General features: G+C 46.0%; 1 protein-coding gene across 1 annotated transcript in view; it reads right to left on the bottom strand.

Annotated features, from left to right (window-relative positions):
- Positions 1-4,407: 4,407 nt before the first annotated feature.
- The window catches only part of LOC310804686 (carboxyl-terminal PDZ ligand of neuronal nitric oxide synthase protein), a 41,411-nt gene continuing 31,348 nt past the window's right edge, over positions 4,408-14,470 (bottom strand). Inside the window, exon 11 of the mRNA XM_083670004.1 lies at positions 4,408-6,811. Coding sequence (XP_083526130.1) covers positions 6,253-6,811 — 559 coding nt within the window. The 3' untranslated portion in view covers positions 4,408-6,252. The remainder of the gene's footprint in view (positions 6,812-14,470) is intronic.

The following is a 14,470-nucleotide window of genomic DNA, read 5'->3' as shown; positions in this document are numbered from 1 at the left end:
CATGTTCGTGTTCGTGTGTGTTCGTGTGGGGGTGTGGGTTTGTGTGAGTGTGAGTGTGAGTGTGCGCGCGGACATGTGTGCGTGTGTGTGTGTGTGTGTGTGTGTGTGTGTATGTATGTGTGTGTGTCCTTGACTCGACAACAAAGAGAAAATGAAATCAGGAGAGAGAGAGAGCGAGAGAGAGAAAGTAAAAGGAGAGCATGGGGCGGCCGGGGGGAGAGGGAAACGAGCAGTTAGACCGTTCAGAACACAAACACGCCATGTCATCTATATGGAAAAAGAACAGATGTTTCTCGTAGAGTGCAAATGTGTTGTCATTTTCTAAATGTTCATCTGGAGATTGGAGAGGCGTCACCACACTACCTCTTCCATGGATCCCATTGGATAGGCACAGTGGTTCCCTAGCCCCCCCCTGAGCTCCCCATTGGGCAAGGGGTGCTGCCTGTCTCTACGGTCTGCCTCCATCTCCATCTCTGCTCCCATTCTCTGCTCCATCTGTCTCCCTGACACACTTCTCATAACACAGGCCCCTCATGGTTTACATCTCTGGGCTGTCTCGTTGTCTTCCTAATAAAGCCATGACATACTGGAGAGAGAAGGCTCTACGGAGAGACCAGGAAGGAAAACTCTGCGACACTGGGAACAGTGTACAGTCCTGTACACAGGGAACTCACAGTCCTGTACACAGGGAACTCACAGTCCAGCACACAGGGAACTCACAGTCCAGCACACAGGGAACTCACAGTCCAGCACACAGGGAACTCACAGTCCAGCACACAGGGAACTCACAGTCCAGCACACAGGGAACTCACAGTCCAGTACACAGGGAACTCACAGTCCAGCACACAGGGAACTCACAGTCCAGCACACAGGGAACTCACAGTCCAGCACACAGGGAACTCACAGTCCAGCACACAGGGAACTCACAGTCCAGTACACAGGGAACTCACAGTCCAGCACACAGGGAACTCACAGTCCAGTACACAGGGAACTCACAGTCCAGCACACAGGGAACTCACAGTCCAGCACACAGGGAACTCACAGTCCAGCACACAGGGAACTCACAGTCCAGTACACAGGGAACTCACAGTCCAGCACACAGGGAACTCACAGTCCAGTACACAGGGAACTCACAGTCCAGCACACAGGGAACTCACAGTCCAGTACACAGGGAACTCACAGTCCTGTACACTGGGAACTCACAGTCCTGTACACTGGGAACTCACAGTCCTGTGCACAGGGAACTCACAGTCCAGTACACAGGGAACTCACAGTCCTGTGCACAGGGTGTCTGAGTACACAACAAGTCAGAATGGCATGAACATTATAATTATAATTAAGAGTTCTGAAGAAACTAAACATCAAAGTACTGTATGTTAGTGTAAGCGCCCTACATGACGACGGATACTGTACATCTGTTTTCAGAAAAAACACATTTATGAACACTAGAAACATTCTGATGTGCCAGCATCAATCAGACCGCCTACAGCTCATTTACAGTAATGAGGCAAGCAGAAGCGTACAAACCTTCAAATGAAGCCGTACAAATGTGTCTTGCGGTCCTCAGTGAATGCAGGCGCTTTATACGAAAGTGTCATTGATAAAAGCATGTATTTTGTTGATCCTCCAGGGAGGATTTTCATACGCGAGCGTGTGGTGTGACCTCTGCACCGTCCCTTACTGCATCCTTGATCGGCTGGGGGCTCTGGGGTAATGTCTTTACCCATGATATTTCAATGTCAGTAATGATGGGGGGGGGGGGGGGGGGGGCTCTGTGCTCTTTCTGAATGTCTTGGTGTGTCAGTATTAAACAGATCCTGAGGTACAGTAAAGCATAGTGTTTGTACTGTAGCACTGGAGGCTGGTGGAGGTAGAAATCGGAGGACGGGCTCATTGTAATGCATGGAATGGAATGAGGAATGGTATCAAATCAAATGAAACCCTCTGATTTCTACCTCCACTGGTTTGTAGTGTAGAACACAGCCAATAGGAACAGTCGCCTCAGACACAGCACCATCTCTGCGTAGGTGTATCAGATGGAACAAAGCTCAAATGATGTCTGGTATCGAACACACTTTGATGGAGACTGCCTCTTTAGAGGCAGAATGGGAATGGGGTGTGCTCTCCTAAGTCTTACCGACATCCTGCATTATTGATTATATGGAAGGGGAATTCTCCCTTCCTCTAGACACACTTGCAATCATGCACACACTCAAGGAGAACTCCCCTTCCATGTAATCAATAACACACACAAACACACACACACACACACACACACACACACACACACACACACACACACACACACCAGTGTGTTGGATCCAGGAGGCTGCCACTATACACCTGAGGGCAAAATATGTGTTGTCACATGCACATAGAGAACTCCCTGTCTACAGTATGCAATCAATAATACACACACACACACACACACACACACACACACACACACACACACACACAGTCCTGTACAGGAGGCTGCCTCTATACACCTGAGGGTAAAATATCTGTTGTCAGTGGAGGGGAAATGCCAGCTTCAAACACCAGTGTTCCACACTGCCCTAATGCCTGCCCAGCTGCCCCACCCCCCCCTCCCACGCACACCTTGCACCACTGCTAAGGGGGTCGTTACCTGTCAGCAACCTATTAGCCCTGTCAATCACAGCTGCCTCCCAGACCTAGCCTATCAGCAGGGAGGTACTGTACCATCTCAGTGGAGGTGTGGTCTGGTGTGACAGGAGAGGAGATATGGCTAACCTTCAGGATCAGAACATCTTAAATGGAGGAAGAGAAATGGGGTGAGAGAGAAAGAGAGAGAGAGAGAGAAAGAGAGAGAGAGAAATAATGGTCACTGTAGACAGATAGAGGGAGCAGACTGTTGATGTCTGTTCTCCTTCAATCAGGGGGGGGAGAGAGAGAGAGAGAGAGAGAGAGAACAGAGCTTGTGTGTCTAATGGGCCTGTGATTGTGTTGTCGCCCCAACCGACTATAAGACGCTACAAGTCATTACCCCCATCTCCGTCTCTGTCTGTGGCAGGGTCTCACGCCTCTAACGATGACTGTTGAATGTTACATTCAAACCTGATTGAAATGTCTATTCCCCCGGTAAAGATAAGACATCCATTGGCTGTTATCTGTCTATCTGTTACCTGCGGTTCAGCAGCAATACTCATCTCAGTAACATTAGAATGCACAAGGATCCTGAATATAAGCCCGGTGGGGAAATGCCACATGAAATGAAATGTTAATTGATATAATTTCAACTGTCAGGGGAGAGAGGCAGATTGACACATCCACCATACAGTATGCTCCCTTCCCATCCCGTTTTACCACCATCTTTTCACAGACACATCTACATGGTACAGCTGCAGGTAAAAGCAACTTCTTCTCTTTTACTACCATCTTTTTTCCTCCAAACTTTCCGCTTGCAATTACTCTGGTACATGATAATATTCATCTGTCCACAAGACCTTTTTCCAGACATCTGCAGGCTTTTTAGGTACTTTTTTTTTTTTTAGCAAACTGCAAGTGTAACTATCCTTTTTGAGGATAACTAGTGGTTTGCACTTTGCAGTGAAGCCTCTTTAGTTCGGCTGGTGATGTATTCTGCGGATGGTAGTCTCTGACACATTCACGCCTACCTCCTGGAGTGGGTTCCTGATCCGTGGGACAGTTATTTTGGGGTTTTTCTTAATTACGGTGAACATTCTTCGGTCATCCACTGTAGAAGTCTGCCTCGGCCTTCCAGACCGTTTGCGATTACTGAGCTCACCAGTGTTTTTTTTCTTTTTAATGATGTTCCAAACTGTTGATTTTGGCATGTTTCTGACAGGGTTTTTTTTCAGTTTTTTCTTTCCCTAATAAACGCTTCCTTCACTTTCATTGACACTGCTTTGGTCTTATGTTGACAGACATCACTAGCAGACTCCAAAGGCAAATGCAAGGCCTAGAATCAATATTAGACATTGACAGCTCTTATGCCTGCACAAATGATGTGACGGAAACACCAAAAGGAAAAGTCAATTGTCCCATTACTTTTGGGTACCGTGGGGTCCTATGCATAAAAAGTGTTGTAATTTCTGAATGGTGAAACCAATATGTACCCATACCATCAAATACAAGCTGAAAATCGCTACTTTAACCTTATAGTAATTGTTTGATTTCAAAGACAAAGTTTTGGAGTGTAGAGCCAAAAGAAGAAAAAATGCTTCACTGTCCCATTACTTACATAATGTTATTCTAACATGATGTCTTCAGTATCTGCTAGGTCATATGTAAGAGTATGAAGAAACAAAATGATAGACAAGAACAGTTAGCGGTAAATAACAAAAAGAGCAGTTGAATTCAACAGTTGTTCCAACTAGTCGTTTATTACTGAAATTCACTCATTCATGTATTATTGCTGTCTGTTTTCTTTCTTTCAAGTGCTGTTGAGAAAAGCCACCCTCTTCTAGTCCCTTTCACTTCCCTCTTTCCAATCACACCTCCACACACTCACCTCTCCTTCTCTCCACACCTCTCTTCCTGTCATCCTCTCATTAACAATCATATCGTTACCACCTCAACGTCACGACAGAGTAGCTCCACTCCTATTTACTTCAACTCAGTGTGTACCAAGTAACCACATGCTACTCCATGTATCTGTTGCTGTTGTTGCTGTTGTTGTTGTTGTTGTTGTTGTTTTTTGCATTCAGACAGCAGGTCGAACAGTGGAGATGAGACAATCACACAGGGTGATGTTTACAGGGAATCTCTGTTCTTGTGACAACTGTCATTAGCAGTTGTCATTAGCAGACCTCTCTTTCTCTCTATCTTCCTGTTTTACTCTCTCCTTCCTCCAGACTGCAAATGAACCAGAAGCAAACAGCCAGAAGCGATGGCAATCTCACCTTAATTTACCCTGAGAGTCCCAATGCCACAGGATTAGCAGAGGCACCCTGTCATTCAGGGCTTGAGAGAGACAATAGAAAAGAAGAAAATCCATCAGTGAATTTGTCTTTTCTCCTGAGGCCTCCCTGATGCCCAATTATCTTTCCAGTCAGTTATCTTTCCAGTCTGTACCTCCTGTTTTTATCAAAGCTAAAAAGTCCCTGAAAAGCTTTGCCATTCAAGCAGTTCTTCTTCGATGTCAATACAACCTTTCACAGTCCTCCTTTCATATAGTAACATAATTCCATCACGCTAGATCACAGGTTTTCAGGCCATAATGGTGCCTTTACATGGCCAGCTTTTCAGCTGAGAGCTGTTCCCATCATAAAGTAACCCCTGAAAACCATTCAGGTAATAATCACATTTCTTACAGCTGAAGAACCATGCAAATATACCCTAGCATTCTAGAGTTGTTTCAACAGGACGGCATACATCAGAGCATAGTCCTGTCACTATAGGTGAGGTATGAAACATTCTGGAAACAAACCACAACACTGACAATGAGCATGCACACATAGTCCTTTGACTGCGCACAGGTGTACATGTGTTCAGTGAGCAAACAGTCTTACAAACACAGCTCACTGTGCTCCATCACATCTTTCACTGTCTTTCACCTTCTATCAACTTTCCTGTTCCTTTCTTCATGTCTCTCTTCCTCCTCCTCCTCCTAACTCAGTGTGGCTCTTGTTAGAGAGGGCAGCTATCCTCAACACCTGCTACATCTCCAATCCAACATGTTCACAAACACATGTTCAGTCATGTTCGAATGATGTGTAAAAGTTGGCCAAAATCATGATTTCCATAATACTTCATAAAACAGTTGAGCATGATGTAAAAAAAAAAAAGAAGAAAGACATTTCGAGCATGTCGCCTACAAGCAAAAATAAAAGGTGTTCCTTCTCCTTGGCTTTGACTATGCTACTTTAATAGTGCATGACTTCTGCTATACATTGATTCTCAATTCTCTAACTAACACATCAAATCTGTTTTGTTTTTTTCACTCTATAAAAAATACTAGGATCCGTCCACATATGGCAATAATTTATGCAATAGATTATTTTCTTCTTCCTTTTCAGTGAATGTGTAGATATAGATGTATCTGTTTGTAGTGCGCCTCGAGTGGAGGGACCAAGTAAAAGTCCTGAAATCCAAACCACTCCACACTTCAGGGACAGGTACTGAAAGTCAAACATTATTGCAATTCAGAGCTGGAGAAGCTCACATCTGAAGTGATTGGATTGTGTGTGTTGCAGCATGAGCCTCAGTCAGAGTCTCCAGAGGACTCAGTGAAGCCTGGGGCTGTAGTAGTGCTCCCAGCCCGTCCTCCTAGCTCCGCTGTGGGACACTCGAATCCTCAGGGCTGCTGTCCAGGAGCTCGTCCTCAGAGAAGCTGATGTGGAGGCATGTTTCGTTGAGGGGCGAGGAGAAGGGGATTGTGTGCTCGTAGTTGTCCAGGTGTGTGCCAGCAGTGGGGGGCACAGGGGGGTACGATGGGGGCGCAGTTTCCCCTCTGTCCTCTAGGGGACTGCCACAGCCGCTGGAGGCAGTGAGGAAGGTCCCACGGTCCCCGAAGAGGTCCTCATCGTCGTCATGCAGGGGCGAGAGCAGGGACTTGGTCTCGGAGCGGACGCCAGAATCCTCGCTGGCTGAGCACGAGCCACTCTCTCCGTTGCTGAGGGAGTGGAAGTCTGCCGAGGACAGGGAGCAGGGGGTGATATCTGGGAACGACAGGCTGCTGCTCCGACTGGGAACCACGCTGCTGCCCTCCGCAGGCGTGATAAGGGGCGTGGCCAGGACCTCTGTGCCTGGGGAGAGAGTTCTGCTGGCACGCTTACGGTTCATGGCCGGGGGAGGAGGGTCCAACTTAGGGATGATCTGTTTAAACCTGGAAACCAGAGAGCAAAATCAAATCTTAGTGAAATATTCCCATGGATTCTTCCAATGGCAAATCACTTTAATAACATAAGCCAGGCGGGTGCAGTCAAGAGCCTTTCCATAGACTGTGCAGTGGAGATCTTAATGTGAGTGTGTAAGATAGATAGATAGATAGATAGATAGATAGATAGATAGATAGATACTTTATTGATCCCCGAGGGGAAATTAAAGCATTACAGCAGCTCACATCACAAACAACCAAACAACAACAACAAAATAAAGTGACAATAGAATAATAGAATAAAATATACATCTGAGTAAGGAGCTTCTCTTTACCAGGCAGGCACATTCAAAAGATTGTGAAAATAAGCCTCTCCATTCTAATTTCCACAGCAACACTCTCATTCTTAACTGCAATCCATTGTGAGGTAAGCCGCAGCCAGATGGGAGTTGTGTGTGTGTGTGTGTGTATGAGTATGTGTTTGTGTTTGTGTGTGTGTGTGTGTGTGTGTGTGTGTGTGTGTGTGTGTGTGTGTGTGCATGCATGTGTGTGTATTGTGAGGGCTGTCTGGGCAGTTATCTCAGTCCCACAGCTCCCCTGCTGGGAGAGAGAGGGGGAGAAAAGGAGAGGGAGAGAGGAGAAGGAGAGGGAAATGGAAAGGAGGAGAATAGAGAGCTGCAGGCTTTCCCCTCCTCTGTCACAGCAACAAACACACACTATAAATAGCTGCAATGCGGTCTCCCTGCTTATACTGTACCACAGAACACACACCCACCCACACACACACACACACACACACACACACACACACGCCCACACACACCCTCTGTCACAGAAAACATGTACAAACACAAACCCACAAACAAGCCTCAGTGCCTCTCTGATTCTTGCCCTTTGCTATTAGTGTGAATGAAGCCTGGTTGTAGTTGAACGGTTATGAGCTGTTACGACTGGTTCCTCCGTGCTGTTATTAACAAGTCTTATGTAAAGCCTGGTTTACTTGGTGCTGTTACCGGTTTAGTTGTTGGTGCTGTTATCATTGAGTCATGTGTGCCAGCTAGGTCTAATTCTTTTTGCTAACATTGAGTCATATACTGTAGCTGGGTAACACTTTGTCGTGTGTGTGTGTGTGTGTGTGTGTGTGTGTGTGCTGCTGTTATTAAGTCGTATGTGTCGCGTGCAGTGTTTTATTGTGCATGTGCTTCTCTCCTCACCAGTCTTGATTTCCATACTGTATGTTTGAGTCAGCACTGCTGTCTGCTGTCCCGCCACTGACACGCCTCTCCTCTCCACTCCTCCCTATGGCACGGTCTCTCTACCTCCCCCCCTCTCTCTCTCCTTTACTCCACACCTCCATCTCCTGTACCTCCCTCCCTCTCTCTCTCCTTTACTCCACACCTCCATCTCCTGTACCTCCCTCCCTCTCTCCTTTACTCCACACCTCCATCTCCTGTACCTCCCTCTCTCTCTCCTTTACTCCACACCTCCATCTCCTGTACCTCCCTCCCTCTCTCTCTCCTTTACTCCACACCTCCATCTCCTGTACCTCCCTCCCTCCCTCCTTTACTCCACACCTCCATCTCCTGTTTCATTCTCTACCCCTCTGTCAGTCTATCTCTTCATTTCCCTACATAGGTGCTTTCCGATCAGTCTGCATCTCTCTCTCTCTCCCTCTCCCGCTCTTTCTCCGTCTGTGAACAGCTGACACACTTGGGTGTGCACAGGAGCTGGAAGCACATGGAGTTTGATTTAATGAGGTGCCAAGCATAGAGTAGTCAAGTGTCCCTAGCCCTGGTGCCATTACTCTGCCTGAGGGGAAGTGATTTACTGTACCATGTCTCACTCCTACAGCCACCGTACCCATACAGGACACCTCAGAGACACCCAAACAATTCTGACCTTTTGCTCCTGTTTTCAGCAAAAATAGAAGAGACATAACAATCTCACTATTAAAAAACACACACGCGCGCACACACACTCACTCACTCACTCAGACTCACAAGGTAGGAAATCAGGACAGTCCCAGCTCCATCATTTGAATGTCATTGCCAGACACAAGGTGACTCTTTGATGACACATTATGTTAATGTGATTCTGATTACACATGTACTGTGTGCTAATATGCAGTTATAAGGAGTGCACTCAGACAGCAGCACACGTTTTCCACAAGTGGAACAGGAACAGGACAGGGCACACATCACATCCGCAGACTGGACACAGTATAACGTGCAGTGGTATTTTTCCAAATGGTGTCACACCCAAGACATGCTAATGCACAGTCCCATGCTCGTGCCACAGACACTGGTCCCACATAGCGGAGGATCACCGTATATACTCACATCCAGAAAGAGGTAGAGGAGCAGAGAGGAGAGGAGAGGAGGAGGAGGAGGAGGAGGAGGAGGAGGAAGAGGACAGTAGGGGGATGCTAGGCTGGGAAAGGTCTGTCAGAATCCCCAAAAGCTTGCAAGGAGAGACAGGCTGGCACATCACAGGGTGGGGATAGAGGTGGTGGGGGGGCACTGCTTTTGGCTGGAAGGAGTCAAGATGGAAAGGCAGGGAGAGGGTAGGGTTCTTGGTAAAAGTGGTATGGGGTGTTGGGGATGGGGTGGTTTAAATAAGGAAGAGAATGAGTAAGAGAGGGGGGTCCTCGCACCTGTGCCAAAGAGAGGGAACAATTAGTCTAAACGTTGATGTATCTCTGCACTGGGGCTAACACTGCAGAAGGCACTCTTCTCCTCTACAGGTTGATAGACAGACAAAAAATATGGGAATATCCCCTGCGATGACTAATCCTTGTCGATACAGACTAAATCATACCGTGAAATAAGACCAAGTTTGTTCACAGTTTGCACCTCCCTAGGTGAGCTTCAGTGATACAGTATAACGTGTCAACAAACATGATCCCCGTCATACTGTGTCTAATGCATCTAAATGTCTGATGAAGAGGAATAGGAGTCTTAAGTGAAGAAGAAGATGATGGATATGTTTCAGATGAGTGACACAGAAGTGCACAGTACACACAGATTCATCACAATGCCCTGTACTTACTCGACCACTCAATAGACCACAAAACAACTGCCAGTCAAGAAAATAACTTATCAACGCATCGATCGGATTAAATCTTCGATTTCGAAACAAACAACGCAGGCTGCATAAAATGCTCTTTGACACAGGAAAGAGACAGAATATTTTTTAAGGAAAAAAATCAATGAAAACCATTATGATGGCCTGATAATCCTCGACATTTTATCATATCTGACAGGATTCATGTCCTAATAGAGTTAGGCTCAGGCCTGAGGGACAGACAGACAGACAGACAGACAGACGCCAGGCACTGTGACATCACACCCTGCCGTTGGAGACTGCTGGAGATCTAATTAGCTTTCTCAGCTCCTGATTGGCTGGCCTGAGCCAAACCCGAAGAGGCAGGTGGCCCATGGATTGGGCCTCTCACAGGATTACCATGGGGAGGAAGCCTGTCAAGTCACACCATACGAAAGACAGGATTAAGGCAATTATGGTGCGGGGGTACAATCTCACTGTGAGGGAGATAGGGAGTTTTCAACAATGTAACTTCTGTGGAGATATCAACTGACTCCAGACAGCCCCGTTTGAGGAGGAGCTGTGAAAACAGCAGAGAGAATAAGACATGAGGACTACCAGCTGTCTCTCCATCAGCCTCTACGAAACTATGGCCTCCAGCAATACTTAGACAGTTTCACAATCATAGCAATCAATCACAGCAGTGGAGGTTAATGGAGGTAGAAATCCGAGGACGGGCTCATTGTAATGCATGGAACAGAATGTTTGATACCATTCCTCAATTCGTTCCATGAATTACAATGAGCCCGTCCTCCAATTTCTCCATCCACCAGGCTCCCATGATAGGAAGCAACTTACAGCATTACGGACTACATCTTCAGACATCACCCAAAGTGATTCACAGGCTGGCATCCCCACACCCATATTCAACCGGAATGAGTCCGAGCTGTACAGCAGTGTTTAAATCCAACTGACAACACCTCTACAACGGCCAATCGCTGACAAACACCATCCATTACAGAACCCTCACATCGCTCAGCCTGCGCAATTAAATCAGCGGCTAACTAGGCTGCCAGAACAGGAGCAGGAGATCCAGTTGGACCAGGACCGGACCCCATGGGCATTATTATTATTATTTTTTTTAAACTGACGTTGCATTAAGATTGTTGTATCGTTGTATATCTGTCATGACGGAAAATTGTATAGTGCAGCAATGTCTAAATCCTAACATTGTACAATATAAAGGTACTGTATGTAAAAGGATGCTAATTCACGGTCTTATGCCGACCATAAAGACACGATGGAAGACTGTGAGACAACGTTGTAAACCAAAACATTGCACAGACATGTGAAGTAGGATGTGTACTGTATGAAGTAGGATGTGTACTGTATGGTAAGGGAGTCAGAAAAGGTCATTAAGGCAACCAAATGTTGAATTTTCTGACGTATTCTTTTAAATATTGTATTAACGTGTGACAAAGGTTACCTTCAGATTAATGCAGTGTAGTTAGTAAGTAAGCAATCATTGAGGCTATGTCCCCAAGCAAACATTCACCACACAGACCAAATCCAGATATACAGTATAAATGAAAGACTCATTACATTACATTTACATTATGGCATTTAGCAGACGTCTTTATCCAAAGCGACTTACAACAAATACATTTGTCTAAGTAAGTGAATCATCTATCCATCAGTCATCATAAGATAAAGTAATCAATGCTCGGACCAGGGACCATAGGCAGTCACAATGCTAGAAGAAGGAAAAATTATTATTATTATTATTTTTTTATGTTTGAATCGAACTCGAATCAAACTTTGCCTCTGTTACACCTTCAGGCAATTCTATTGAATTCAATTCAATTCTATTCTAGCTTACAAAAAGTAGCTAGCATATACAGTATACACTGTATATACAGTATCTATACAATAACATTATTTGCACCATTAGTAACATAACCTCACATTCATTGAAGTATGATAAAGGCAAATTTAACAAACACTCAAATATGATCTATACATGTTGCACTGGATTTGAACCCAAGTGTCCCACATACTCAACAACATTACTAGTCACTGAGCTATGGAAAGATTCAGGTGTGCTGATATTCAAAGTGTGTATTCAGCATTCATGGCATGGGAGAATTAGTAATTCTATGGTTCCTTTATCTTAAAACAACCATGAAATAACAGCGTGAATCCAACATTACACTAGCTACAAAGATCCAGCATTTGCATTTTGATGTTTAAAAAACAACACTCTCACAACCATTGTACAACTTCAACTTTACTTTTTACTGTTGCACAACTGTGAGACAATGAATAATGCCCATGGGGGAGGACAGGAGGAGAGCAGGGAGCAGAGTCAGGAAAAAACATTATGGAAAATAACCCTGATACTTCTACACTCTACAGGGGGAGAGAAAGAGAAAGAAAGAGAAAGAGAGAGAGAAAGAGAGAGAGAGAGAGAGAGAGTGAGAGAGAGAGAGAGGGTGAGAGATGTTCCGTATTGTGCTGGGGGGCTATGAGTCACTCGAGAATATATTATGGCATCCATGTATGCTAGAACTCACCATGTGTGTGAGACAATTGTGTCAGACAATTTGGTGAAGTGTTTAATCATTGATTTGGTTTCTGAGGTCATTTCAGTGCAAGGGTGGTTGTGTGTGTGTGTGTGTGTGTGTGTGTGTGTGTGTGAGCGATGAGCAGAGTGTGAGCATGTGCTTTTTATTTACACAGTGTACTCTGTGTAAGTGTGTGAAATGACCCAAATGTGAGCGGTTTGAGAGTGTGTTCTGTGGATATGGTGCTTTGGTGATTTAGGTGTGTTAAATTGCACTAATAAAGTGAGGGAATTGATTCTCGCTCTGTAACTGTGTGACCAGTGCTGAACCCAGGGTTGGGGAGGGAGGGAGGGAGGGAGGGAGGGAGGGAGGGGTGGGGGCTGGGGGAGGCTGGCAGCGGAGAGTGACTGGCTGTGAAAACATAAAACAAGGCTACTCAGGCTGTAAATATTGATTCGCTTGAGGAATCCAGAAAACAAAGCAAATCGAAGCGATAAAACCCGCTGTCCAGTAGACCAGGAGGGGGGGGGGGGGTGAGTGACAGGTGGGTGGTCATGGGAGTTTGATTGTGTCGCAGGAGAAGAAGAAGGGGGGGGGGCTGCTAATTGCACTGCAGACTTCACCCCCCACTTCTCCATTCCTCATCTATTTTTCTGCTCTTTGGCTTGTCTGACTAGCAGGCCTGTTGACTTAAGGACAGACAGCCCTGGCTCTCCAGCCCCTACCCATGGTAGCAGAATATTACAGCAGAGCTGGTGGCAGGCCATCTCTGTAAATCACATTCTGCTCAGGGAACTAGTACTTATATACAATATATACTACCCAGCGGAAAGGTCTCATTCTAGCATACACACACATCCATTCTCTCTCTCTCTCACACACACACACACACACACACACACACACACACACACAGACACACACACACACACACACACACACACACACACAGCGGATGCACTATTCATTAGACTTAATGAGAATGTGTGTGTGTGCGTGCGTGTGTGTGTGTGTGTGGTGCTCTGTAAGGCAATAACCTGGTGCAGTCCTCCTCACTTTCATTAGTTTTATTTACTCAATGTAGACAGGGATGCCCAGTATTAAGAGAGAGAGAGAGAGAGAAAGAGAGAGAGAGAGAGAGAGAGAGAGAGTAAGTGATTGAGAGTGAGAGAGAAAGAGAGAGAGAGAGAAAGAGAGAGAGAGAGAGTAAGTGATTGAGAGTGAGAGAGAAAGAGAGAGAGAGAAAGAGAGAGAGAGAAAGAGAGGTGGGGGGAGGATGGAGAAAGAGAGGGATGTGTAATGATGATAAAGATAGAGGGTTCCAACATGGTTCTGTTTTTCAGAACCCTAACCCTTGTAGGCAGAAGAGAGAGGGAGGAAGGGATGTGTAGGAGGGTAGAGTGGAGACCAGACCACTGATTAAAAACTGAAGTGAGTTAAGAAAAGCCTCCACCGCCCCCTCCCAGTCCCAGCTGGGACCAATAGAAACTTGGACAGTTCCAGTGAGACACTGCTGTTTAGAAACAACAAGGGTTTGAAGTTTCCTTGAGTTTTTGTGTGTTTTTCCCCTGGTTTGGACAAACAAGGTTTTATTTTGCCCATATGTTTTGGGATAGCGTTCCAGGTTCTGTGGAGAGAGTCGAGCTGGACTTAGTTTGGAGGCCTTGCCATAGAAAACCACAGGATGTGAGTATGGCTGTAGGGACTTAGTACAGTCTCTGAGGGGTTGGAGCCTAGCTCAGTCAGAGACACAGGAAACACACGCACGCACACGCACAGACACGCAAACACACACGCGCATGTACGCACGTATGCACGCACACACACACTCCAGACCCAATAACAACTCTTTATTTCCCCTGCCTTTTCTGTAATCGGCTTTGGGAGACCCTGGGAGTTATGGCCCTGTGGCTCTGAATTGTCCTGAAAGAACGGGGGGTCAGTGGGAGAGAGGGACAGAGAGGAAGATGGGAGGAAGAACGAAAGAGAGAAGAGAGTGGGAGAGAGAGGGGCAGAAAAGGTGAACGAGAGGTAGACAGAGAGGGAGAAAGTGAGATTTGTC

Source organism: Argentina silus (assembly GCF_951799395.1).
Source record: "Argentina silus genome assembly, chromosome: 5".
NCBI classification, from domain to species: Eukaryota; Metazoa; Chordata; class Actinopteri; order Argentiniformes; family Argentinidae; genus Argentina; species Argentina silus.
This window is presented reverse-complemented; position numbering and strand designations above follow the sequence as displayed.